This window comes from Eublepharis macularius, chromosome 1 (assembly GCF_028583425.1).
Source record: "Eublepharis macularius isolate TG4126 chromosome 1, MPM_Emac_v1.0, whole genome shotgun sequence".
Classification (NCBI taxonomy): domain Eukaryota; kingdom Metazoa; phylum Chordata; class Lepidosauria; order Squamata; family Eublepharidae; genus Eublepharis; species Eublepharis macularius.
The window spans coordinates 227,860,559-227,886,165 of NC_072790.1; the positions used below are offsets into that span (position 1 = coordinate 227,860,559).

Sequence of the window (25,607 nt, forward strand, 5' to 3'; positions counted from 1 at the left end):
GGGGTAGTCAGGTGTGGGGGGGTCAAGCAGGGGGTAGCAGAGAGCTGCACTGGATGTAGCACAGACTCGGGTTGACCAGCTGCCTTATTCCACCTGGATCCTCTCTGCATTCAATCCCTCCATTTTAGCATCTGTATTCCCTCCCTATACCTTTCAATCAATCCTTCGAAGAAAGTGCACAAACCAGAACCCCGCCCCGTTCCCTTTCCCACAGTTTGCAGTTAGTCCCCGGTAGTGACACTGGAATGAGTTTTGCAGGGCAACACGTCAGCATGAACAACACTTGCTGGGTAAAGCCGGAAGCGGGTCCTTTTTCGTTGTTGTTTTATGCACCGCTAGATTTTAATATATTTTAATTTTGGAGGTGGGGCTATTTTTATTTTGTAAGCCACCTCGGGCGGGTTCCTGAAGAGGTGTCGTAATAGCAGCGCCACTTGTACCGTGTTGAAGGGAGTTGCGACCCAGATAAGCCAGTAAATCAAGGCTGTTGAGCGCCCCCCAGCGTCGGTCAAGCAAGCGAAAGCATTAAGATACACACACAAGTTACTTTTTTTAAAAGAATGAGATCCTTTCCCCGCACCAAGACGAAAGTAAGATAATCCTAGGAGTTTCCCCGCGTCCTTGTTCGAATTTGCACGGGCTTTTGCATTCATCCCTAGATAGCCTGCGACGAGAGATTCTTCGGACTGCAACGGACAACCTTGAGAGATCAGTTCAAACAGGTAGCCGTGTTGATCTGCAGAACAGCAGGATTTGAGTCCAGCAGCACTTTACAGACCAACATGATTTTCAAGGTATGAGCTTTCGAGAGGGAAAGCCTAAGAGATCAAGTAGCCGCGAGTTCCCCTGCCCACGCGCCCTATTCTTCCTAATATGCGCCGCCGCCAACAAATGAACTTACCAACCGCCTGCCGTTTTGTACCTAAAAGCGGCGCACCAACATCTTCTCTTTCGACATCTTACCCCGCCCACGGAATTCCGGGATTCGGAGCAGAACGTAGCGCAGCCAATGGGCAGGCTCGGTTGGGGGGGAGCACGCGTGACGTCGGGCAGGTCTTGGGTAGGGCCGCGGCTGAAGTTCGAAAAAGATTTTCCTCTAGGAAGGAAAGGCGGCGGGCAGGTAGGAAAGAAGCGCGACCTCTCCCTTGCTACTCTCTATGCTTTTAGCTCCTCCCTGGCTTGTCCCTTTGCTGTCTCTAGAGCCCCCCTCCCCGCCCTTTACTACTGGGACAAACAAACAAAATGATCATGCGAAGAATATAAGGGAAGCAACAAGGAGCTTGAAGGGGGTGACGGTCGGAGGGTAACGGCTTGAAGTTTGTACTTTTTGCTTAAAAGGCGCTGGAAGTTCCCAGTGAAGTTTCCCCTACTCCTGCGTTAACATCTCTTCGGCACCAGGTGAAGTCTGTCCTGTTTCCCTGTGCTTTTAATCACGTGTAGGTTTGTATTTCTGCGTCTTTGTTAACATCTTAAGGTTTTGAAACTGACGGGTTCTTCTATCTGTTTTAGCGGGATATTTATTTATTGCATTTTAAATCCTGCATAAGGGGCTCGAGGATGTGTATGTTGTTCTTCTGTCCTTCATTTATCCTCACAACAGCCCTGCGGGGTTGGTGAGGCGAGTGAGCAAGTGATGGGTCCATGATCACATAAAGCTCGTGTTATTTCCTAAAGCTAATAACAGTGAATGGATCCCAATAAAATATTAGGCAAGGTTGGCAGTTTTACAGTTGCAAGTAATGATTGTTCCTAGGAGAAGATGTATGCTTTATAGATCTGTGAACGGGTGTGTGTGTGTCACAAATCCCTATAATCATATTAAAAAACCAAGTTATGAATTTATCTAATTGGGCAGGTCTGATCAGAATCAAAGCTAACATTTTATTGGTGTTTCTTCTGTCACATGATGGAAGGCATATTGTAATTACCAGTCTGATAAGGAACTAACAGGTAAGAAAGGTGATACTACAGACAGTAACATTGAAACTGGGGTGCCCAGGTGTCCTCTGTGAAAGAGAGTTAAATTTGGTTAAAATAAATGAATGTACAATCATGCCTATGACATCATCATTATTATCATTATTATTATTTATCACACGCAGTAATTTGGGTTTGTTAAAGTCATGAAGTGCCTTCATGATGTCCTCACTTTTACAAAACTGTCGGGGATGTACATGCTTTATTGTGTTTAAACTTTTACAAGTGTCCAATACAAACCACAGTCCAATACAAACTATTTCCACACAAAGCTTTGAATTTGTTGGAACAAAACATTTATACCTCACTTGATTTTTTAAAAATCTGACATTTCAGTTCAAGTATTGGTTGGTATTGAGGCCTAAAATTAACATCTGTCACTTAACTAGATATAATTTTTTGAAAAAGGATTTCTCTGGAAAACCTTCATTGCTATGACTCGGGATCTGGAGTGCAAGCTCAATACTGCCATTTCTGATGTGTTTGTCTCCACAGATGGAGGGGGACAGGCTCACTGTACCCCCTAATCTGGAGGACCGTTCGCAGCGGAGCAGCATCTCTTCCACAGGGCCCCGAAGTAAGTGAAAGGGATCTAGGACTCCTGGGTCCATTGCCTAGCACAGAAAGGGGCAGAAAAGAGGGAGTGTTGAGAGGGAAGGATCTGCTATCATTTATGCTCAGCTTCATGAGGGAAGCGGAAACAACTGGGGACCAGCTGTTTTTTTCTCTTCCCCCTCAGCCCTGGATGTCTTGGTGTATCTAATCAATGATGCTGTGGTGCGGCTGACAGTGGACAACCTGCCTTCGGCCACTGTGCTTGAGTTACATCGTCTCATCCGGGATGCCCTGAGGCTGCCCGAGTATGCGCTGGAGGTCTTTTCTTTGTGGCTGGTTTCGCCTTTGCTTGGTAAGGCCCTGGGGTCGGGAGTCCTCTTGGCTTTATTTAAATAACTATTCATGTATCTGACCAAAGTGGACTCCAGCTCACACAACTTGATGTCGCATACATTTGTGTGCCTTTAAGGCAGGGACCGCCAACGTGTAACTCATGAGTTATTTGTAGCTTCCTGGCTGCTGCAGAGTAGCTTGTGTGTTCCTGGAAAAGATGCCTGAAAGATCTGCTCTAGACTTTAAAAGTTTTTATTTCATAGGTGTTTTTCTCTGGGCTGCTTAGCTGATAGCTGTATTTCTGGTGTTCTTCCATGTTCTATTTCTAGGAGAGGAAAAAAACCTAATTACTTTGCTGCAGGTGGGGGAGAAGGAGCTTCAGGGTATTTCATTGCTCAGGGGTAACACTCTCATTAAAGGAAAGGTTGAGGACCCCTGCTTTATGATGTCATGGGATTCTTATTGTTCTGGCTGCAGCAGAAGAATATGTCTTAATGGTGTTACTGCTTCTAGTCTCCTGGACTTACAGTGTGGCCCCACTCAGGAACCTTTTCAATGCCAACTAGTACTAACAATGGTTCTGGAAGCAAGTACCCAGTGCTATCATCTCATTGCTAGCCACAGCTGCCTCTCCCCATGTAGATGACATCTCATACTCTAGGAGAGCCGGTGTTGTGTCGTTAGTATTGTGTTAAGACCAGAGAGACAAGGGTTCAAATCCCCATTCAGCCACAAGGGTCACTCAGCAGCCTTGGGCCCTTAACTATTTCTCATCTTAGCCTACTAAACATGGTTATTGGGAGGGTAAACTAGAAGTGGAGAGAAAACTGTGTACTCCCCCTGATCTCGTTGGAGGAAGGATAAAATGTGGTAGGCATTTGGTACATCATCCCATAATGAAGAACATGCATAAGAGTGCCTGTCCCTTGTCAGTAACTAGTAAAAATGATGGGCTTATGACTGCCAAAGCAGAAAACATAAAGGTAGTGGTGCTTCCTGGCCTATATCACTTTAGAGATTAACCACGAGTTGGATAGTTTCTGTTGACCACAGTATATCTGTAAAGTGACATCAAGTCACAGCTGACTTATGGTGACCCCCTTCCCCCATAGAGTTTTCAAGGCAAAAGATGAACAGGTGGTTTCCTGATGCCTGCCTCTGCAACCCTGAACTTTCCTGGTGGCCTCCCATCCAAGTGCAAACTAGGGACAATCCTGAGTTCTGATAAGATCCCACTAGCCTGGGCCGTCCAGGTCAGCTGCAGTATACTGGCAATTCAATCAGGAAGTCCCAAGAAAGTAAGCGGTGTCCTTAGACCATGCTGTCCGCTTCACTCCCTCCCAGAATCTGCCATATGGGGAGATAATACAGATCCAATCTCATAGAGATGTTTTAACCCATATAATGGGCTAATTATCAGTTTATGGGCTATAAGGTTCAATCTAAACATGAATGACTGTTCTCCAGAGGTGCGTGCCCTGCTGTTGACAGTTTCACTGCCCTTGTAACCTTGTGTGAAGGATTTTGAGTGGGTTGGAAGAGACAAGGCAGAGGGCCTGGCTCAGTGATAAGGAGGTGTGGGTCTAAGGGCCATTTTGCTTTCCTTTACAGAATGTGGCTTGACTCGTTTGCGCCTCACTTGTTAACCTTTGCTGTTCTGGGTTGTGAGTGATGGACAGGCTGGTAGTTCATCTCGGTTAGCAAGTCGGACTGTATCAGTGCTGCAGGGTGGATGGCTTGGTGGCCCAGCAAACTGGCTTTCCAAAGCTATCCAAATTCTGTTCTTCAGCATTAAGAAAACATCACACCTTTCAGATAACCGTATCAGGCGATGGGTGTCTTGTTAACTTTTCCAGGAATACATTCTGCACACCGGCAACTTCCCTCATCTGAACAGGGCCGTCTGCAGGTGTTACTCTTCAGATGGGCAAAATCAACAACTTGCCCATACACATGCATTCTCTGCTGTGGCTTCCACTTTGGGGAATAGGCTGCCTGAAGAAGTTTGGAGAGCTCCCACTCTCCTGGCTTTCCACAAACTATGCAAAACTGAATTATTTAAGAGAGCTTTTTTTCATATGGGTAATAGGACTATATTGTAATGAAGTGCGTCCTAAAGTTGTTTTGGTAAAGGAATAGGGACTGTGGTCTGTAGTACTGTGTAAGTATGATCCTGCTAGTAATTTCTGCACCATTTAAAGGGTCATGATAAAGCAAATGTGCCCTGACCTGAATAGCCCAGGTGAGCCTGATTTTGTTAGATCTCAGAAGCTGAAATTACAACTGATCTCCAACCTACATAGATCAGCTTCCCTGGAGGAAATGGCAGCTAAGCAGGGTTGACCTCGGTTCATAATTGGAAGCTTGCTCCTCTAGCACTGCTGCCAGATCTCCAGGCATTTCTCCATCTGGAGTTGGAAACCCTAGGGCCAATATGGCTCATCTCTCCTGTCTGTTTTTGCAGAGGTGCAGCTGAAACCCAAGCACCAGCCCTATAAGGTTTGCCGGCAGTGGCACGACCTTCTCTTCCGATTCACCAGCTGCTCCGAGGACGAGATCTTTGAAGGTGTGGATGGCAGCAATGGTCCTTTCTCTGGGCCTTTCCCACTGCTCTGGTTTCTGAAATCTTGCAGAGTTGGGGTTTGGGGGTGGGAAAGCAGCAGTTCTTGAGCTCCACCCTCTGTTGCTGGGAGGGTGAATTCACAAAGAATCTAGACAGACAGAGCCTGCAGTTGTTGCTGCTTATCTGCCTGTCCAGACTGCTGGGGTGTGGGGGAGGGGGAAGGACGGATTTTCACTTTCTGCCTCTGTTTCCTGGAGATCTGATTACATGCAATTGTACTGAACTGCTCAGAAGGTTGTTGGGTATGCCAATCCTGAGTACCAGTAGGCCTGGGCTCCTTGGTTGCTTTTGCCTTTGCAGTCTTAGAAGGAAGTCAGGCTCATAGATCACACCTTTATCTCCTGCTTCTGTCTCCTATTGGCAGATGAGCCATCTCTACAGTTGCGCAGGAATGTCTTTTTCCCAAAAAGAAAGGAGTTGCAGGTAAGTTCCAGGTTAAGCAATGGGTGGATGGGGTGTGTATGTGTGTGATATGATCTGCCAAAGTTTAGAAACACACTCTTAGGGTCATGGATTTTGTTTGTTCTTTGTATGGAAAATGCTGCCATGGTGTGATATTGATGCTTGCCCTCCCCGTAGGCCCTTGCATAAATCTAGTCCTACTGTATCCCACAGAATGGAATAACGAAGGCTTCAAACTGTGAAGGGGTTTAAATCGTCAGGGCTGCAAGCTTTAAGGGCAGGCTGTTCCGAAGAGTGCTAGAGGGCAGCTTGTGTCAAGGGAAAGCTAAGAGGGTGTGCTAGGAACCTCCCCCCATAGAACTGGAGAAGCTTTCTCCAGAATCTCCAACAAGATGCCTAGAGGATTTGATAATATGTATCACATCTCATAATTCCGATAGGTGAGCAATCAAAAAATTATCCCATCTCTGGACATCTCTAAGTAATATAATCTGAAGTAAGTCTAAAACTCTCCTGGGTTCCTGGGCTGCTTTTTGGACACTAATAGACTACCCTGTTCTCTTCTACACAGTGTGTTTTGGTAGGACGTTTCCAAGGTTCTGAAATCCTCTAAGAGGAGGTTTGGAGGCAATTTGGCATACTGGAAAGAGTGTGAGCTAGAAAGGGAGACACAAACACACTTCTGAAGGGTGTCCAATGCCTGGAGTCCAAATCCTCTGCATAGAAGCTAATGATATACCTTACTTAGGCCAGCTGAAGGCAGAACTAAGTGAGCAGTGCGCTCTTTACGTTCAGTGTGCTATTTGGGTTTGTGTCACCCTTTCTCGGGGCTAGCAGCACTCCTGTCTATGCGTCTGTGAGTATGGTCCCACAGATCCACAGCTGTGCCGTGGAAGCCTGCCGTTTTACATAGCGCATTGAATGCAGTATCCTAACTTTAAAAAAAAAAAGCTTATCTGAACAATTCACAAGAAATTATGCAGGTGCAAGTGAACCAGCAAGCCAAATAGTATATTTCCACAGCTGTCAGAACTAGAAACTTTTTTTTAAAGGCATAATCTCAAAAGCTGAAGGGGACGCAGCAGGATTTCTAGAGTCCCCCCCCCCACTCCCCTTCCTCCAGGGCAAGGTCTGCTTCTGAGATCTGTTGATTCCTCACTTCTCATAGTTGACCAAGCAGGATAAATTATTTCTGAGTGAGCAAGATTTTGTGCACACTCTGCACCTGTAGACTGTCAGGGAGGCTGTCACGTGCGTACACACCCTTGCTTTCCTTCTGATCCCGTTTGCTTTGTGTTCCCTCCCCAAGATCCAGGACGAGGGCGTATTGCAGCTCTTGTACGAGGAGGCCAAATACAACATCCTGGAAGGGAGATACCCCTGCGACCCAGCAGACTGCGAGATGCTGGGAGCCTTGGTCTGCCGGCTGAACTTGGGCCCATATGATCCAGGGCAGCACACAGCCTGTTTTCTGAAGTAAGTGGGGTGAAGGGCAGATCCGGCAATCTTTAGCTTTGTCTTTGCCAGTGTGCTGAGCTTAGAGGAGGCAGTGAATGTAAACGGAGGCTGGTAAGGATAAGTGGTGGGCCTGAAAGGAAGCACAAGTGGGAAGGTGAGTAGCCAGTGAGCTGGTGTGAAATGGAGCAGGAGAGATGCTGAAGCCTCGCGTGGATATCTGTCCTGTGACAAAAATACTATCGTTGGGCAGGGCTTTTTTTCAGGGGGAACACGGGAACGGAGTTCCGGAACCTCTTGAAAATGGTCACATGGCTGGTGGCCCCGCCCCCTGATCTCCAGACAGAGGGGAGCTTAGATGGCCCTCCGTGCAACTCCCCTCTGTCTGGAGATGAGGGGGCAGGGCCACCAGCCATGTGACCATTTTCTCCTAGGGCAACCCACTTGAGTTCCACCACCTCTTTTCCCAGAAAAAAAGCCCTGTCGTTGGGGATGTGCAAAGTCGCCATCTTGCATCAAATATCGTGGGAGGCAGAGCATCCGTATCTTGACAAAAATGTTTTTTCAAGGAAGGAGGTGCCCTGATCAGCCTTGAGAAGAGATCATGCCATGTCTGTGTGTGCACCAGTCCACTGATAGAAAGGTGACAGGCATTGGAAACAAGGTTCTAGATGAGAGTTGCACTGATCCAGACCCCAAAGCAAAAGGAGTTACTTCTGAAAGGGTTGGTGGGGGGTCTTAACGGTGGTCCTTCTTGAGTTATAAAATCTCTTCTTTGAGCTGTCCCCCCCACCCCACCCCGTGCTTTACTGCTATCCAGAGATCTTTTCTCTCTGTGTCTTGCATTCTCTCTGTTAAAACACATCCAGAGGAGTTAGCCGTGTTAGTCTGTGGTTGCAAAATAGTAAAAAGTCCAGTAGCAACTTTTATTGACAAAGCAATTAGACAAGGCTATTGTGTTCTCATGTAACTTCTTAGGTATTTGTGCCTAAATGCAAACTGCTCACAGGGAGGGGGGGAAAGATGCTCCCTATATCAATAGTGCTTTTGCCTGTATAATCATTCCTGCCAACTTTCCAATCTATGGATGTACCCATGAACTTAATGGATCTCTAAATAAAAGTCTTTCAACCAATGCACTGGAGTGCTTGCTGTGAGGGCTTGGGGGTCTATCTGCCATGGACTGCCGTCCCTAGACCTGACATTAAGCTTTTGAGAACCACAGCTTTCTTCGTCAGATGCCTCATCTGACAAAGAGAGCTGTGGTGCTTGAAAGCTTATGCCTTAATAAGGTTGGTTAGACTTAAAGGTGTTACTGGACTTTTTACTATTTTGTTCTTTATAGTGACTCTTCACAGCACCTTTTGAAAGTGGCCATTTTGTGTTTTGCCTTCTAGTAGCAATTACTACTAGAAGAAAATTGCTACATTTGAAATGTGGTGCTGGAGGAGAGTTTTGCGGATACCACGGACAGCCAAAAAGACAAATAAGTGTATGCGAGATCAAATCAAGTCTAAATTCTCCCAGAAGCTAAAATGACAAAATTGAGGCTATCGTACTTTGGTCACATCATGAGAAGACAAGATTCTTTGGAAAAGTCAATAATGTAAAGTGGAGTAAGGCAGAGGTAAAGGTAGTCCCCTGTGCAAGCACCAAATCATTACTGACTTATAGGGGGACATCGCATCATGACGTTTTCTTGGCAGACTTCTTGTTACAGGGTGGTTTGCCATTGCCTTCCCCAGTCATCTACATTTTACCCCCAGGAAACTGGGTACTCATTTTACCGACTGCGGAAGGATGGAAGGCTCAGTCAACCTTGAGCCAGCTACCTGAACCTGGCTTCTGCCAGGATTGAACTCAGGTCATGAGCAGAGCTTGGGCTGCAGTACTGCAGCTTACCACTCTGTGCCACGGGGCTTCTAGGAAAAGTGGAAGACAGTAGGAAAAGAGAGAGACCTAAAACGAGATGGCTTGACTCAATAAAAGAAGCCACGTCCTCTGATTTGCAAGATCTGAGCAAGTCTGTTAATGACAGGATATTTTGGAGTCTTTCATTCATAGGATAACCAGGGCTTTTTTCAGGGGGAACGCAGGGGAACGGAGTTCCGGCACTTCTTGAAAATACTCAGCAATAGTGCTTGAAAATAACATGATTTCAAAGAATCCCTTGTTTCTTCCTCATTTCCCTCTTGAGAGTTCCGCCACCTCTTTTCCCATAAAAAACCTCCCTGAGGATAATAGGTTGGAGGCGACTTGATGGCACATAACACACACAGCCTCCTAGTCTCTAGCTTCTCACACTTATTCAGGGCTTTGCAACCCTGGGCAGGTTCTGGAACTGCTACTTGTGTCAATATAGCTGAAAACGTTCTACAGGTATAGTCTAGCCACACAACTGGATGCCAGGAAACCTCTTTATGGAAGCCCTGTGATCCAGGTGCAGCTGTGGCCCACTCCAAATGGGACACTTGACCTGCCTGTTCACCCTTGAAACTTGCTTCTGCATGCCAGGAGTTCCTTGTGTGGTGATCTCATGGCAGAAGAGCATCTTATGCTTGTACGCAGCTGTGTCTTGCCCAACAAGAGGGCCAGGGGATTGATAGCAGCAGCAGCTGCTGCTGCTTGCAGCTAGGGCTTGGGAACAGCCCACAACCAGCTTGGCCTTGAGGAATGCAAGCCCAGACGGGATCTGGGGGCTGTACAATCCTCCATTATCCCTTCCAGGGTGACGTTGAATGGAGCCCCACAGCCAGGCAGCCAAATGGTATTTTAGGAATGGCTGTGTGGGTGTAGTCGTTCGTGTGGTTCTAACAGTATTTCACTGTGCTTGTGGCTTGGGCCTAACAGGAAGATGCTCCAGGAAGGAGAGAAATGAAAAATATGCTGGCAGCGTATTCAAGAATTGTCGGGGGGCCCGCTGTATTCACTTGAACAAGGGCGAAGAGAGGGCCTGCCTTGCTTCGGTCTCAGCCACAAAGGCTTATTATGAGCAAGAGTGCCTTCCATTTCCCCCTTGGGGGTAGTAGGTCAGGTTGAGAGTGTGTGACTGGCCCAAGCGTCATCCAGCAAGTTTCCATGGCAGAGCAGGGATTCAAACCTGGGTCTCCCAGATCCTAGTCCAACATACTGGTTTTGAAAGCAGGTGCTTGTGTGAACCTCGAAGCATATGAAATGGGCTTCTTTGTGTGGGTCAGACTATAGTGGTTCTAGTGGAGCAGGACCCCTAGGGATCCCAGACCCCCGGTGGGGGTGGGGGATCTCCCGCCCCTGCTCCCCACACCCCGTCCCCACTTACCTGAGCAGCGGGGGGCGCGCACCTTTCTTGCACGCTCCCCTGTGGTGCAGTGCGCTCCCATGTGCCGCAGCCGCCGGGATTGGGCCTAGATTGGGGCCGCTGCGGAGCGCAGGAGTGCTCCTGCGCTCCGCAGTGCTCAAAACGGGCCCAATCCATGGCAAACCGAGCGTGGATCAGGCCTGTTTTTGAGGCACTGCAGAGCGCAGGAATGCTCCTGTGCTCTGCAGCGCCCAAAACAGGCCCGTTCTGCTGCGGATCGGGCCCGTTTTGAGTCACTGCAGAGCTCAGGAACGCTCCTGCGCTCCACAGCACCTCAAAACTGGGCCCGGTCTGCGGCAGAACGGCCTGCAGCCCCCTCTCCCTAAAGGTAAGTGCCAGGCCCCTGTCCCCCGCTGGGAGATTGAGGGGGCCTGGCAACCCTAAGGGCCCCTCAGGAAGGGATAGGCCTGGTTCCTGTCTTGTGCTGAATGGGTTTTCTCTTCTCAGGGAGAAGTTGGATTCCTTCTTGCCATCCCACCTCTGCCGAAGAGGACATGGGCTCTTTTCAGCCCTGTGGAAACGTGGCACCCGGCCACCTGCCTACGAGCAGGGCCTGCTGCATGCCTACCAGATGGTGCCTGAAGATGGGGCCTGTGAGGAAAATGCTGCCCTGCACAGACATTACCGTGCCTACCTGCAGAAATGCCATGAACTACCTTACTATGGGTAGGTTTGCTCGGGAGACTAAAGATGTGGAGCGCTTGGGTTGGGGGAGACAGAAATAGTCATGGAAGAAACTTTTTTCCTGAGGACTTTTAGTTTTTATAATAGAAAAATGGAAATGTGGGGAACATTAACACTTATCTCGTCTTTTTTTGTCTTGGGGTAAGTCAAATGCTTTTTATGAAAAGATTTTGCTCCTTCAGAATGTGTATTGAAAAATTATGTAAGACAATCTGCATTTGATAATAATTCCTATGTATATGTAGACATATAAAACATATTTTCAAGAGCAGATTTGAATTGTCTCAGGCTCCTACAATCACTTCCCAGCAAATTTTCTGAAATAGTTTTGGAAAGACAAACCTGTTTGCAGTGATACAGATTTAAGATCCAGAGGAGTTAGCCGTGTTAGTCTGTAGTAGCAAAATCAAAAAGAGTCCAGTAGCACCTTTAAGACTAACCAATTTTATTTTATTGTAGCATAAGCTTTCGAGAATCAAGTTCTCTTCATCAGATGCCTGATCCGATCAGGCATCTGATGAAGAGAACTTGATTCTCGAAAGCTTATGCTACAATAAAATAAAATTGGTTAGTCTTAAAGGTGCTACTGGACTCTTTTTGATTTTACAGATTTAAGAGACAGTAGAAAAATAACCAGGCAGAAAACAAAACATGCTGCTAGAGAGGGCAGGCTTTCTAAAGTTACCCGCATGGTTTTTTAGACCACTCCATTATTTTACAAATGAAGAACTGTTGGCTGAAGTGAGTCTGTGGCCGAGGTGGCAATTGAACCCTGGCCTTGGTGCCACAGTGATGGTGCGTTGCATGATTCTCTTGTATTCCAAGTAGCACAGGCCTTGCTTGCTGCTCTGTTCCTTTGTTGTAACCTGGGGGTCCTTCTCTGCCTCTCTTTACCCTCCCCAGCTGTGCTTTTTTCTCTGGGGAAATAGACAAGCCATCCCAGGGCTTCTTGCATAGGGGAGGACGCAAAGCTGTTTCGGTGGCCATCAGCCTGGAGGGTGTCTATATCATCGACAGCAAGGAGAAGGTAACTGTGTTGGGGAGGTGGCTGCCTGTTTTTTATGCCAAGGTTACCTTTGGGGTATTGGAAGTCCTACTGAGGGTTACTTTGAAATGGGTGAATTCTTCCCTTATGTGTTTAAGCCTGTGGCTTTTCATGGGAGTGGGGAGAGAGATGATTGCCACGTGGCATTCATGGGGGTAGGGTTGTCAGCCTCCATGTGGGGCCTGGAGATCTCCTGGAATTACAACTAATCTCCAGAGTACAGAGCTCAGTTCCCCTGGAGAAAAATGGCGGTGGATTCTATGGCATTATACCTTGCCTTCCCTATGCTGTACCCCCAAATCTCCAAGAATTTCCAAGCTGGCCACCCTATAGGGAGCATAGTCTTATAAGAACAACTGACTTAACTTGTTCTAAGTGTTGGCGGCTTCTGGGATTTAGGAAATGTCTTCCTTGCAGCAGACTGACTAGTGATTGTATTTCCTGCAGCATGTGGCTTGACTTACTAGCTCAAGGTGCCCAGAGCTTTTTGCTCTGCTAGCCGCTTTCCAAAATTCTCAATTTTTTTTGTCCTGTAGCACAACCTGTGACGTAGACTGCAGGTGTGTGTATGGTGGGGCTGAAAAATAGAGGAAGTAGTGATGGCTTTCCTGATTTCATTCCTGTTCCAGCTTGCAAGGCGCCCCTTTGACACCCCCTGTTCTCTCTCCCACACTTCAGCTGTCTGTCTCTGTCTCTCCCGGGCAGCACGTCTTGCTTGGCTTGCACTTCCAAGAACTGTCGTGGGATCACACATTCCCCAGTGAGGAGGAGCACATTCTGTGGCTGGAGTTCGACGGGGAGAGCGAAGGCACAGCTGTTAACAAGCTGCTGAAGGTCTACTCTAAGCAGGTGGGTGTGGGGGGAGGGCTGTTCTTTGCAGCCAGTGGTGCTCATCCCGCCATGCCTTGCTGTGCATGTGAGCATTGAACTGGGGAGTGAGCAGTGGTAGTAAAAGGAATCTGCTCGGAGCTGGAGTTGCTTCTGATACCGAGCTGGAAAGAAGATTTGCACAGAGGGAGGTTACCACTTATGTCCTCTATGGAAGGGGCAGGATACTCTAAGGACAGCAGGAAAGGACCTCATTTCTGTCCGGGGACCCATTACATTGAGAACACCCCAAATTCCTCTGCAGTGAGTAAGGCAAGGTGGAGGAGGAGGCAGTTAAGGGGGGGGCACTTTGCACAGTGGCAATGCTTTCTTCTAGAGCAACCTGGCTCACGAATCTGTGGGGAAATGCCATTGAGCTCCCTTCCTTATTTGCAGGCGGAGCTCATGAGTGGCCTGATCGAGTATTGCATAGAGCTGAATGCAGCTGCTGAGGGGGACCTGATTGACAGTTCGACTCCTCCTCCTGAGCCCCAGAGCCCCCCAGCTCGCAGGCCCCATCCCAAGCTGCAGCGGCAGAACAGCGTGCTTTGCAGCCGGATCCAGCACCTCTCCACCATAGATTATGTTGATGATGGTAAGATGGCACCAAAGGGTTTGAGCTGGGGAGGTGGGGGGGGGGCGGGTAATGAATCCCTGTTGTCTTCTTCAAGAAATTCCCAACAGAAAGCTGGAATTTGAATTTGTGAGCCTCTCTAGCTGACTAGCATGTTTAGCTAAGGCCTGGAGAGACGCCTGGGTTCATATCTTCACTTGCCATGATTCCTGATTAATAAGAACAACAACAACATTCATTTTATATACCGCCCTTCAGGACATATATATACTGCCTTTGAGGGGGCGTTAAGCAGTCTACAAAATATGCTATTATTATCCCCACAACAAACGCTGTGAGGTAGGCGAGGCTGAGAGAGCTCTGAGAGAGCTGTGACTGACCCTAGGTCACCCAGCTGGCTTTAAGTGGTGGAGTGGGGAATCAAACCCAGTTCTCCAGATTAGAGTCCTGCGCTCTTAACCACTACACCAAACTTGAGCCAGCTAGATTCCTTCTGTCTTCCCCCAACTGTTCCTCACAGGGCTGTTGTGATGATGACATGAAGGAAGGAAGGGAAAAACTCTTGTCTGTTGCCCTGAGCACCTTTGGAGGGGAGGCCAGAATAAACACGTAATGAATAAGTTACAAAATGTCATTGGGAGATTGGGCTACAGCATTCCAGGACTCTCCCTTTGGACCAGGGAGGAGTTGGCATCAGCTACACCACACAGCCCTGCTTGGGCAGAGGACTGTGGTGCTGTCTTACTGAAGATCCGTCTGTTTCTCTCTGTCTTCTGCTCCAGGAAAGGAAATCCGAAGAGTGAAGCCGCGGCGGACTGTTTCCTTCTTTGGCCGCCAGCTGTCCAACACCGCCACTTCCTACTCCGCTGTGCGGGGTGCTGAGAATCTGGAACAGGGCTGACCGCCTTTCGGCACTGGGTGTTTGAAGGCATCACTCTACTTTGTAGGGCTGCAATTACCAGCCTGTTGGCTCTCTTCTCTGGTCAGAGGGCAGTCTAGAATACTGTTTTCTTCCTCTCCCCGCCCTCAAACAAGATATCTCATCTGTACTAAGTTATTTTGTCCAGCATGACTTGTGCTCTACATGGAGTCAGAGCAGAGTTATTTGGGACGTGCCTTGATCTCCCTTTTGGGACTTCGACTGTTTCTGACTTTGTTCCCAGCACACAGCCGCAGGGCTCTGGAAGTCCAAGCTGCTGTAGGCCATGAAGTGCCCTTACCCTCACTTTTTGTCTAAGGATTCAGAACTACGGGCCTGTCTGTGATTTATTTTGCATTCACGTTACTGCTTTTTCTGTTTCAGCGGCCTGGCCCGAATGCCACTTCATTTCTATCCCTGTTTCTTTGCAAGTTTGTTCTTTTGGAGCAAAAAAGATTCCGATGGCCCATCAGGGCCTTTAAAGTAGCTAGAGAGGAAATTTCCACTGGAGCTGCTGGAGAAAGCAGAGCTTGAATGTTGCACGTCAAGTTGCCCTACCCTACCTTGCTTCCTCCCAAGAGCCTCTTTTTTTTTAACAGGTTTTCTTATTTTCAAACACCAAGGACTATTTTTTTTAGTTACAAACAGCTGTGTGTCTGTTTCCACAGAGGGGAACACTAAAAACACTATGGATTCTGGGATTCCTTCATTCCAGCTTTATTTCAAAAAGTGCCTTTTATACCTTAAGAGAAATTCAACTAAAACTGACTTTTTGGAAGTGGCTTTCTTTAGGTTCACCACCGTTTGTGTGTGGTGTCACATAAGGATGGTGTGATGTCTATTGGGAGTGGCCTGTGTGGTAAAGGCTGCTTCTAGAGGCTCCATGGCATCTGTACTAAGTTATTTTGTCCAGCATGACTTGTGCTCTACATGGAGTCAGAGCAGAGTTATTTGGGACGTGCCTTGATCTCCCTTTTGGGACTTCGACTGTTTCTGACTTTGTTCCCAGCACACAGCCGCAGGGCTCTGGAAGTCCAAGCTGCTGTAGGCCATGAAGTGCCCTTACCCTCACTTTTTGTCTAAGGATTCAGAACTACGGGCCTGTCTGTGATTTATTTTGCATTCACGTTACTGCTTTTTCTGTTTCAGCGGCCTGGCCCGAATGCCACTTCATTTCTATCCCTGTTTCTTTGCAAGTTTGTTCTTTTGGAGCAAAAAAGATTCCGATGGCCCATCAGGGCCTTTAAAGTAGCTAGAGAGGAAATTTCCACTGGAGCTGCTGGAGAAAGCAGAGCTTGAATGTTGCACGTCAAGTTGCCCTACCCTACCTTGCTTCCTCCCAAGAGCCTCTTTTTTTTTAACAGGTTTTCTTATTTTCAAACACCAAGGACTATTTTTTTTAGTTACAAACAGCTGTGTGTCTGTTTCCACAGAGGGGAACACTAAAAACACTATGGATTCTGGGATTCCTTCATTCCAGCTTTATTTCAAAAAGTGCCTTTTATACCTTAAGAGAAATTCAACTAAAACTGACTTTTTGGAAGTGGCTTTCTTTAGGTTCACCACCGTTTGTGTGTGGTGTCACATAAGGATGGTGTGATGTCTATTGGGAGTGGCCTGTGTGGTAAAGGCTGCTTCTAGAGGCTCCATGGCACGCCCACTCCTTCCCCACGTTGGCATTGACAAAGAATTGTGTTAAATGGGTTCATGTTTCATCTCAAAGTTCTTGTATGTTCAAACACAAATGCTTTCTTCTCTCAGGGTCCCTTGGAGTAGGCCAAAGCAAGCTAAGTTTCTGCTATGGGTTAAACACCAGTGCGGACACATAAGGTGCTTATTTTGGGAGGGGAGAGAGCATGTCCTCTTGTTTTGTGTGTGGGTATCTGGGAAGGCATTGTTGTGTTTGCAGATGAAGAAAAAAAATCACCAGATTGTGGTGTGCAATCATTCACCTTCGTGTACTCTCCCCAATTGGCAGCATAGGGTACACTTCTCACTAATCTACACTGCCACCAAAATGGATGCAGCTCAATTCTTTTTGAGAAACCAGCTGCATTTTAAACATCTGCTACTAAAAAGTAAAATTGCCTCATTTAAAGTGCTGTGTTCACTTCTATAGGGGAGCTGTGCTTGGGTTTGTTTGCTGGGAAAGGGAGGGTAGGCGTCGGGGATTTCAGAATCAGCTGTCTTGGTTCAGCTTCTGTACCCCCTCCCCCCCCCCCAATTCAGGACTGAAGAGCATGTTTTGGAGATTTTTGTGCTGGGTCCAAAACTCATACTGACTCCAGTATGTTCCAGTATCTTTTCACTCAATTCTCAAGGGTATCCACTGGTTTGACAAGTGAACCATTAGGGGAAGAATAGAGCTTGCTAACAAACACCCACCTTCTATCCCCTATTGAACCTCTTCAAGCAAGTGCCTTTTATTGAAAAGAAATTGTGCCTTTTTACTCATCTCTATTTCCAGAGTGTATGTACAGTTGCTGACTTTGGACAGGGACTGTTTATGCAATAAAGATAGTGGAATCAACAAGTTGCATGTTTTTATAATGTTTTTATAATCCTTGAAGTCCCTCAGGATATTGGATGACATTTTATTTATGCAACACAGATTTAAACACAGGGGTGACAGTGGCCAGCAGTCCACGGTCTACTAGTAGATTTCTGTTGCTGATAAACTGCTTTCCCTGCATCCATCTAAAATAGCATTACTATTGTGAGTCTCTGCTGCCTACATGATATGCCACGGGCTAGAATGTGATCTACAATCTTGCTTCTAACCCCTGTCTTCTGCCTCTTTCCCCTCACCTTTCTCTTGCAACTGCAAACAACCAGTTGTAAAATTATGTAAGTAATACTGTTTGTGAGAGTGGCTTGACATGGCGTATCAGGTCATTGGGCAAAGAGGAAGCGATTTCTGCTGATTTCTCCCAATTTAGACCCCCCACATTTCCCCTTACGCTGTTTCGGTAGGCTCAGGGAACTGGAGCAATAGCGTTGAGAAAGCAGGATAGACCCACTCTGTGAGGTTAACATTATTTGGTTGTCAGCTAGTAAGTATAGAAGTGGGTCCCACCACAGAAAGTTTGAGGACTACGGGCGAGGATGGCTGCTGACATTGAAAAATCTTTCTGCTGCGTTGTAGCTGGAGGGGAGGACCCTGAGATCTTGAAATGTGATATTCTTCATTCTCTTCCTGATATGCCTGCAGGGTCCAGCACCAGTGAAACCCAAGTGGCTTGCTTAAGGTGAGACTGGCCATAATTGGTGGTGCATGCTGAAAAACTGGTAGCGCGAGGACATTGCTGTGTACTTCTGAGGTCATTATGCCACCAATGCTCAGCAAAAGCAGAATGCGCTATGGCAGCTCTTGCTCTTTGTTCAAGGAACCTGTTTGTTGCAAACGGCGAAAGTCTGGACAAAGGAAAATGAATAAGGGCTCCAAACTAGCACATTTATTTGGAAGCCAGTGTTGTGGCAACTTACCGGTCACCTGTATATTGCAGTATTTGTGGTCCTGAGCCTGCTTTGTGAGATCTTCATTATTCCTGCAGATAGTCAAAGCTCTCTCTTCAGCGTTTGTTCAGTGGGCCTTCTAAATACTTCTTGTGAATACACATCCTTGTTTGCTGTTGTGCCTTTTCTCAAGAAGAGAAAAGGAAAAGCAGCAACTTAACCTGCCAGCCCTGCCCCACCCCTCACATTAACCCATTGGGTCCTCAGCAGTTTGCAATGAATAGGTTATCAAGGGAGCTGCACCTGCTGAGACACCGATTGATGAAACACACCACATCAGGCTGAACGCCACTTTTTGCCACCAAAAGCTGGTAGGTCAAAGCCCTGATTCACAAATGGCTAAGGGGCTTCTACCATATGGTGTATATGTGATGGGCCTGTTTAGACATGTATTTGGCGTATGCTATGATGTCAGGATATTCTGAAGAAGGAAGGAAGAAAGAATAGGCCATTAGTAACCATTTGGACAGCAATCCAGGATGAAGCACCCTGGAGAACTTGACCGCTTGCATTATGATTTGGCTTTAGGTTGAAGTATTGTGTGTTTTGTATGTTTTCTTTCAGGAGGGTCTAGTTGCCATTACTGGGTGTGTTTCGAGTGAGCCAAGCGTGCTTCCTAATCAGCATGGATTTTTTTTTTGTATTGTAGCCCTGCCAGGGGGCGCTGCTGTGCTGCTTTCTTAGCTGTGGAAATAATCATAGCAAGGATTTCTAGTGCGCCACTTAAAATTAATTGCTTCCCTATTGTGGAGAAAGGCTATTTGATGGGGCGTCTGTCCTTCTGCCCTGTGCTTTACAAAGGGATTTGTGGGTTTGGGCTAACCCTAGGGGCCAGGTTTGAATCCCTGCTGGTTTCTACACTTTCAGAGAGAGAGCAGCCATTGGGGCCTTTCCCTATTAGCCTGTGATGTGTATGTGCCCTGCTCATGACTTAACTAAACAGAAGGGACGTTGTATAGATTTTAAAAGCGTTTCAAACTGCAGATGTAAATTTTCTATCATCTGCGTCATTACGCGCGCCCCCCTTGCTCAATCCAGTTTTGAAAGTATTGAACTCAAAAGCTAGCTAGTTAGTGATTTAATAATAATTATAATAAACTGGCTTATATACCACTCTTCTAGACAGATTAGTGCCCCACCCAGAGTGGTGAAAGAGCTCTTTTTTAAAAAGTGAACTGCATGGCCTCTGCAGTCGGAAACTGCATGCGTCCAGGACTCCTACATAGGTCTGGGCACCAAACTTTCTAGAAATTAAAAGTGGGGAGGCTGTTTGTATTAACAACTCTCCTTTGTCCAGTGTCAAGATCATGATACACTGTGGGCATTTGAAAAACAAGATCCCTAGGAAGTGCATTCTTTAGCAATGAAGCACTCACTGTTGGCACGTATTTGGTTTCTGCTGACAGGAGGCAGAGCTGGAAAAAGGCAGTGGAAAATTCCGCCCTGGGGTGAGCGCAAACAGGCCTGACTGGGTAGGGTAGTGTTGCTGTGGCTGTGTAGGAGCTAAACTCATAAAGGGGGGAGAGGCAGAGGCAGGGCTGAGACGACAGCTGCCCTGTTTGTGGTGGTGGTTGCATGTCCAGACTGGTTTAGGACTGCTGGAGAAGCAAGTGGCAACTGTGTACATTAGATCCTCTGATACACACTCCCAACCTTTTTTCCCCTCGATAACCACACTCCACACTGCTTTACTATTTATATGCTTCATTTGGAGCTTGCTTTTCTGACTGAGTTTCAAGGCAGGTTACAAAATAGAAAATAGTTGAATAAAACAGTGTAAGACTAATTTGTTTTCGTTCTATTCAATGAGTACTACACAATTTTTGCTTTTTGAATCTGGTCACAGGGGCTGTGGTGCCAGGGGCTCTCTGAAGTAAGTTATGGAGGGGGGCTTAAAAGCAGGGGGCTAAGGTGCCTGAAGAGGTGGGTGGGCTGTGGTTACTCTATCAAACAGAAAACAATTTGCTCGCAGACTTCTTGATTGCACCCTTATGTTCGGGGGGGGGGGGTTGAAAGGAGCCCTGGCCCTGAAAATTAGAGAAGACCATCTATCTTTTTTAGAAAGTATTTTGAGCTGTCCCCTGGAAGGAAGGAGAGGGATTTAAGTGCAAGTGATCTATCCCAATCAAATCTGCTGAATGTTTTCCAGCCGCCTCCTTTCTCCTAAACAAGAGCCCGCTCTTGAATACAAGCCAAACTCACACACACAAAGCTCAGCATTTTGGTTCCAAATACATTCTGTGAATATCCCTCCGCTGGGCCCTGCCCAGGCCCTACTCCTCGGCTTGCTGTGCAAAGAATAAAATTTGCAGAGAGTTTAACGAACCACACAATTCAAGCACAATGCGATTTGTGCTGCAACTGTTGCTGAAAAATGAAGGGAAGGCATTCCCCCTCGTGCACTCACTGTAAGTAAAAAAAACGTGCAACACCCAAAGCCGAGTGGATAGGCTTCTGTGCAGCAAAAATGGTTCGTTTACAAATAACCAATCTTTTGTTCCAGCTATGAGGAATGAGAAAAAATGATAGCCCATGTGTGTGAGAGAAATGTGAAATGCCTAGGAATGGCCATTACATATTGTACATGGGGCGGGGCGGGTGCTTCTCCCTCACCAAATAAATGCATTCCAGTATCTTAATGTTCTTTTCCCAAGTTTTATACTTGGGAAATACAGTGTTTACAGTGCTGAATTAGAATAGTTAAGACTCAAGTTCAAATCCCTACTCTGCCATAAAACTCACTCACTGGGAGACCTTGCACTAGTCACTCTGCCTTACCGACCTACCTATCCAGGGCTAGGGATCCGAGTTGGGTTGCCAGGTCCAGATTGGGAAATTCCTGGAGATTTGGGGGAGACTGGAGAGGGTGGAGTTTGGGGAGGTGAGGGGCCCCAGTGGGGTATAATGCCATAGAATCCACCTTCCGAAGCAGCCATTTTCTCCAGGGGAACTAATCTTTGTCACCTGGAGATCTGTTGTAATTCCAGATCTCCAGCCACCACCTGGAGGCTGGCAACCCTAGATCCGAGTGTTTTGCCATCTGGGCATGGAGCAGGGGTCACTGGGGGTATAGGGGGGAGGTAGTTGTGAATGTCCTGCACTGTGCAGGGGATTGGACTAAATGACCCTGGAGGTACCTTCGAACCCTATGATTCTGTTATTCTGATTCTACCTACTTCACAAGGTTGTGGTGAGAATAAAAAAAACAGGGAGGGTAAACCATGTATACTACCACGTCCTCCTTGAAGAAAGCGTAGAATAAAAACGTACCGGATAGAAAATGTGCCAGATGTGTCCGTTTAGAGGAAAGGATAGTGTTTACAAGGGGAGGGGAGAGTTCAGAGGTTTTTTTAAAGTTTATTGGAAAGGGACTATTTAATCCCACTGCCTAGCTGCGGAGGAGTCGTCCCGTTTTGCCCTTCTGCTAGGAAGTGGTGCAGCATTTTGTGGACTATATAAAGGGAAGGCGTTTGCAAAGCTGACATTGCGAGCAGGAGGGGGTGGAGGCTGCCATGGCAACTGGGGTGCCAGTCCCGCGGTGCTCATCCTTTGTGTTCTTCTGGGAGCATCACTGAATGTGAAATGGAGGGAGGGGAGGGTCTGGGAGGAAGGCGGGGGTGGGGAGAGGCAAAGGTAAGTATGGGGGCGGGGAGGTGAAGAGAGCCACGTGGAAGAGGTTACCTGCCATTATGAAACCCCTTCTAGGATAACAAGTAAATGATGCCTGCCTGTTTTATGGTTATCTCCTTTCTGTGGGGTTGATAAGGGGAGGCATTCAGCCTGTGCATCACTGCTTGGGGTGGGGGAGTTAAAGAAGTTAATCTCTAGGACAGAAGGATTGCTTTTAAAATGGGTGTGGGTGGTGGGTGGGCTGGGCTTGTTCATAACCAAGGAGAGCCTGTGGGGTACGTGTGCAAAATCTTGTTGCTATTTTATTTTCCAGATGGCAGCGTTGTATCCTTCCTTCACCCCCCCTCCCTTCCCAGGATGGCTTCTCCTGTTTTCTGGATTAAAAGGTAGCACCTCCCTGCTCCTCTTCTGCCAGTTAGCGCCAAATTCTCGCATACAGCAGTGATTACTGCAAAACATGGGTAAAGGGGATACTAAGTAATCCCTATAACTGTGGACTACAAATGTCTCCTTTTTAAAATCGAGGGACCCTTCCCCAACCCAGTTGTTTGTGGGGCTGTCCCACTGACTGTCAGGGTTCCCTAGGGAGGGATGGCGGAGGGAACCGATGACCTGGCTATTTCTCTAGGCTTTTTTTCTAGGTGAATTTCCCTCATACGCATTAAAACAAACCAAGCCTCCTTGGAGTAGGATCTGGCGAGACCTTTAAAGAAATGGAAGCCTCTTAACCAGTAGGAGAACATCAGAGAATCTGGGGGGAGAAAGAGAGTGAATGAGCACGTAGCCCAGCCCGTAAGCCACCACCATAGAGAGATGTCCAGGTGCCTTTGGATGAGTTTACAGCCTTTTCAGAAGAAAGCTTGCCTTAATGGTGCTTTAGAAGTGCTCTGGATGAATTACACACACACAGTTGTTTTCTTAATCTTCACACCTTTTTCCAGGCAGCACAAAAAGCTTATGATCATAAGCCACAAAACTGCGTGGAGCCAGTTGCCCCCTTTTAACAGTCATCCCAACCCATTCTGTGAAGTACGGGGTGGAGGGTAACTTGTGTAAGGATCTTGATTTGCATTTTGGAAAGAAGATTTGGCATAAACCTTTAAAACTGCCACCAAAGAACTCTTTCTCAATCCTATAGACATTCATAAAAGATTTTGGTAATTAGAAGAGCTTTTTTTGGACACCGCTAGAGACTTTGGGGGTTGTGCCCAACACACTGAGATCAACTGAAATCCTAACCAGAATGAACTTTGGATCTTACCACTTCTGCCTTGTTGGGGGTTATTTATGGCTGGCTGATGATATTTGGGCTAACAGGGCTACGTGTTAAGTTGCATTTGCAAACGGTGGTGGATATAGGGTTCTGAAATTCTATTAAATAGAATCTACCATTGTTATGGATGGAAAGCAGCTCACTTAATTCATTGTAAGGGAAATTAGATGGGGGGAGATATTTCTAGATAATTTCAAGAAGCCCACTAATTGTTAGCTTCGGGGCGCTTGAGGGGCAGTGCTTCCGTTATTCCCTGAGTTTACTTAGAAGCAGCTTATACAAGACTCCAGGATTTCTATATGCAAAGTCAAATAGGAAGGGTCAGTGTCCCTCTGTTATTAAGGAAGACTTCTAGCATCAAAGAGACAAGCAAATAGTTAGCTTTTCCAAAAAGGGACATTGTCAAAGCCATGCATTAAAAGAATGAACCATCAAACCATAATGGCTGTCTTGCAATTCCGCAAAGAGGGCAGCCTTCCTTTCCCTCTTGACTTTTGTCTTGTTTGATAGTTGCTGATCAGAATGATTTTTAATCAAATTAGAATGTATTAAAATGAACAAATGAATGATCCTATATTATAAAATATACCATATTATAAATTATTATTTTACTAGTAATACATTAATGATCAATCAAAAATTCAGGCAGTCTCAGGTTTCATAGTTCTTAAATGCACTTTTAGTTGGCAATGTCCTTTTAAAAATACTTTGCTGTTTTAGGGTGAGGATCTTGATTCTGTCAGTGATAGAAACTAAAGAGAAAGAAGAGCCCAAGAACTATGCATTTCTTCACTAAATCACTACGTTTCCCTATTATTGAAGTGGTTTTTGCATCTCATGAGAACATGATACAAATTCAAATGTTAGTATTTTGGGGTGGGGGGAGAGTAACAGGGAACAGCTGTAGGGTTGAGGCTTCATGAAGGAGCTTGGTTAATGTAAATTCAGCAGCCTGAAAATACAAATTTGGGGTGGAATCAAGGTGTGTTGTATGCTAAGCATATGTGCCTAAATTGAAAAGCTACATTTTTATCTCCAGTGGCTCGTTCAGAAACACACAACGTTTCTTGATAGCGAGTATATGGCGAACAGCAGGATTTGAGAATCCAATAAGATTTTCAAGGTATAAGCTTTCAAGAATCAGAGCTCCCTTCTTCAGATACCACCCAAATCTCTCCAACTATTTGAAGAAGGGAGCTCTGACTCACGAAAGCTTATACCCTGAAAATCTTATTGGTCACTAGGGCGCCACTGGACTCAAATCCTGCTGTTCTACTACAGACCAACATGGCTACCCACTTAAAACTGCGTATACAAGGATTGCTTAAAACATGACATCAGAAATGAAATTTCAGAAACTAGTTTTGAATAACCATGTATTAATTATATACTGTCTTCTATGTGGGTGTGAGGTGTTTTGTTTATTGTTAAGATTGCATGAAAATATAAGGATAATTTTCCTAGGTGTCAAGGAGATTTAAAAAAAAAAACCCTCTTGCCCTGTTTGGGTCAGAAAACTTTCCCCTCCTCTCTGTATATAGCATTCTGAAATCTTAGAATGACTCAGTAGTCTCCCTTGTGATTGAATCAGGAGCTCATTACTAGATTACTTTGTGCTCCCAATTCTCTCACCTATTAACAAGCTCTAAACATTACCTTGAGCTTGGATCCCACTTACTTGCTGGCCCTCTGCAGAGTTCTTGCAAATGCACAGGTTCTTCCTTTGGTAATGTTAACTTCTAATTGGTGCCTTCCTTCCTTTGTCCCAATTGTACCTGAAATTTTAAGCTTTTTCTCATAAGCTTAACAGTGCTAATGGCCTGGTCTATTCTTTTGTGTGTTCCAATAATTACTATTCATGCTGAATAGTGAGGTTGGACCAAAGCAGGATTTCACTGGTGTTCTCAGAAATTATTCTGTTCCTTCATGCACTATGTTAACAGTATTAGTACCGATGTAAGTGAAATGTATTAACTTTTTTTCCACAGCAAAAGTCATTGCAGGGTATCTGTATTGCAAGGGCCTCCTGTTAAGATTTTATTTCAAACTTTAAATAAAGTTCTTCCACAATTTTCATTTACTTTCATAATAAAACTCGACATTTTTGATTTGTGATTGACTGTAGTTATTTACTTGTCTCATGACATTCCTGTCCTTTCTAAGTTTTAAAATGAAATAGGTTGTTGTAATGAAACTCTATTTATATAAAAGCGTGGTTATAATCTGTGGCTAACTGTAAGAACAGATGCTTAACTAAGATACCTGTTTATGGGGGTTACGTGCTGCTCTCTAAGCTATATGGGGTTTCATTCAGCTCTTACATAAATAATAGAAGTTTTCAGACTGATTAGACATGCTGCTTTTAGAAGCCCCCCCCCCTATCAATCAAACAATATTTCCAAAATAACATAAAGCAA

General features: G+C 46.1%; 1 protein-coding gene and 1 long non-coding RNA gene across 5 annotated transcripts; both read left to right on the plus strand.

The window, feature by feature from the left end:
• Window positions 1-1,052: 1,052 nt before the first annotated feature.
• Window positions 1,053-17,298, plus strand: FRMD8 (FERM domain containing 8). 4 transcript variants are annotated; one of them, XM_054990739.1, is made up of 12 exons: window positions 1,072-1,120; window positions 1,339-1,440; window positions 2,473-2,554; window positions 2,717-2,884; window positions 5,330-5,431; window positions 5,853-5,911; window positions 7,200-7,366; window positions 11,130-11,348; window positions 12,270-12,393; window positions 13,090-13,260; window positions 13,675-13,873; window positions 14,635-17,298. In XM_054990739.1, exons 3-12 carry the CDS (start codon window positions 2,473-2,475, stop codon window positions 14,751-14,753), a joined length of 1,410 nt encoding a protein of 469 aa, XP_054846714.1. In that variant the 5' UTR covers window positions 1,072-1,120; window positions 1,339-1,440; the 3' UTR covers window positions 14,754-17,298. The 4 variants fall into 4 exon arrangements, with proteins under 4 accessions (XP_054846731.1, XP_054846714.1, XP_054846738.1 ...); XM_054990763.1 differs by having other exon boundaries at window positions 13,117-13,260; XM_054990747.1 differs by having other exon boundaries at window positions 1,339-1,436.
• A 4,572-nt stretch (window positions 17,299-21,870) lies between these two features.
• Window positions 21,871-25,298, plus strand: LOC129337240 (uncharacterized). The gene is made up of 2 exons (XR_008597802.1): window positions 21,871-22,000; window positions 22,231-25,298. It is a non-coding gene; the product is annotated as an uncharacterized LOC129337240 (long non-coding RNA).
• The last annotated feature ends 309 nt before the right edge of the window (window positions 25,299-25,607 follow it).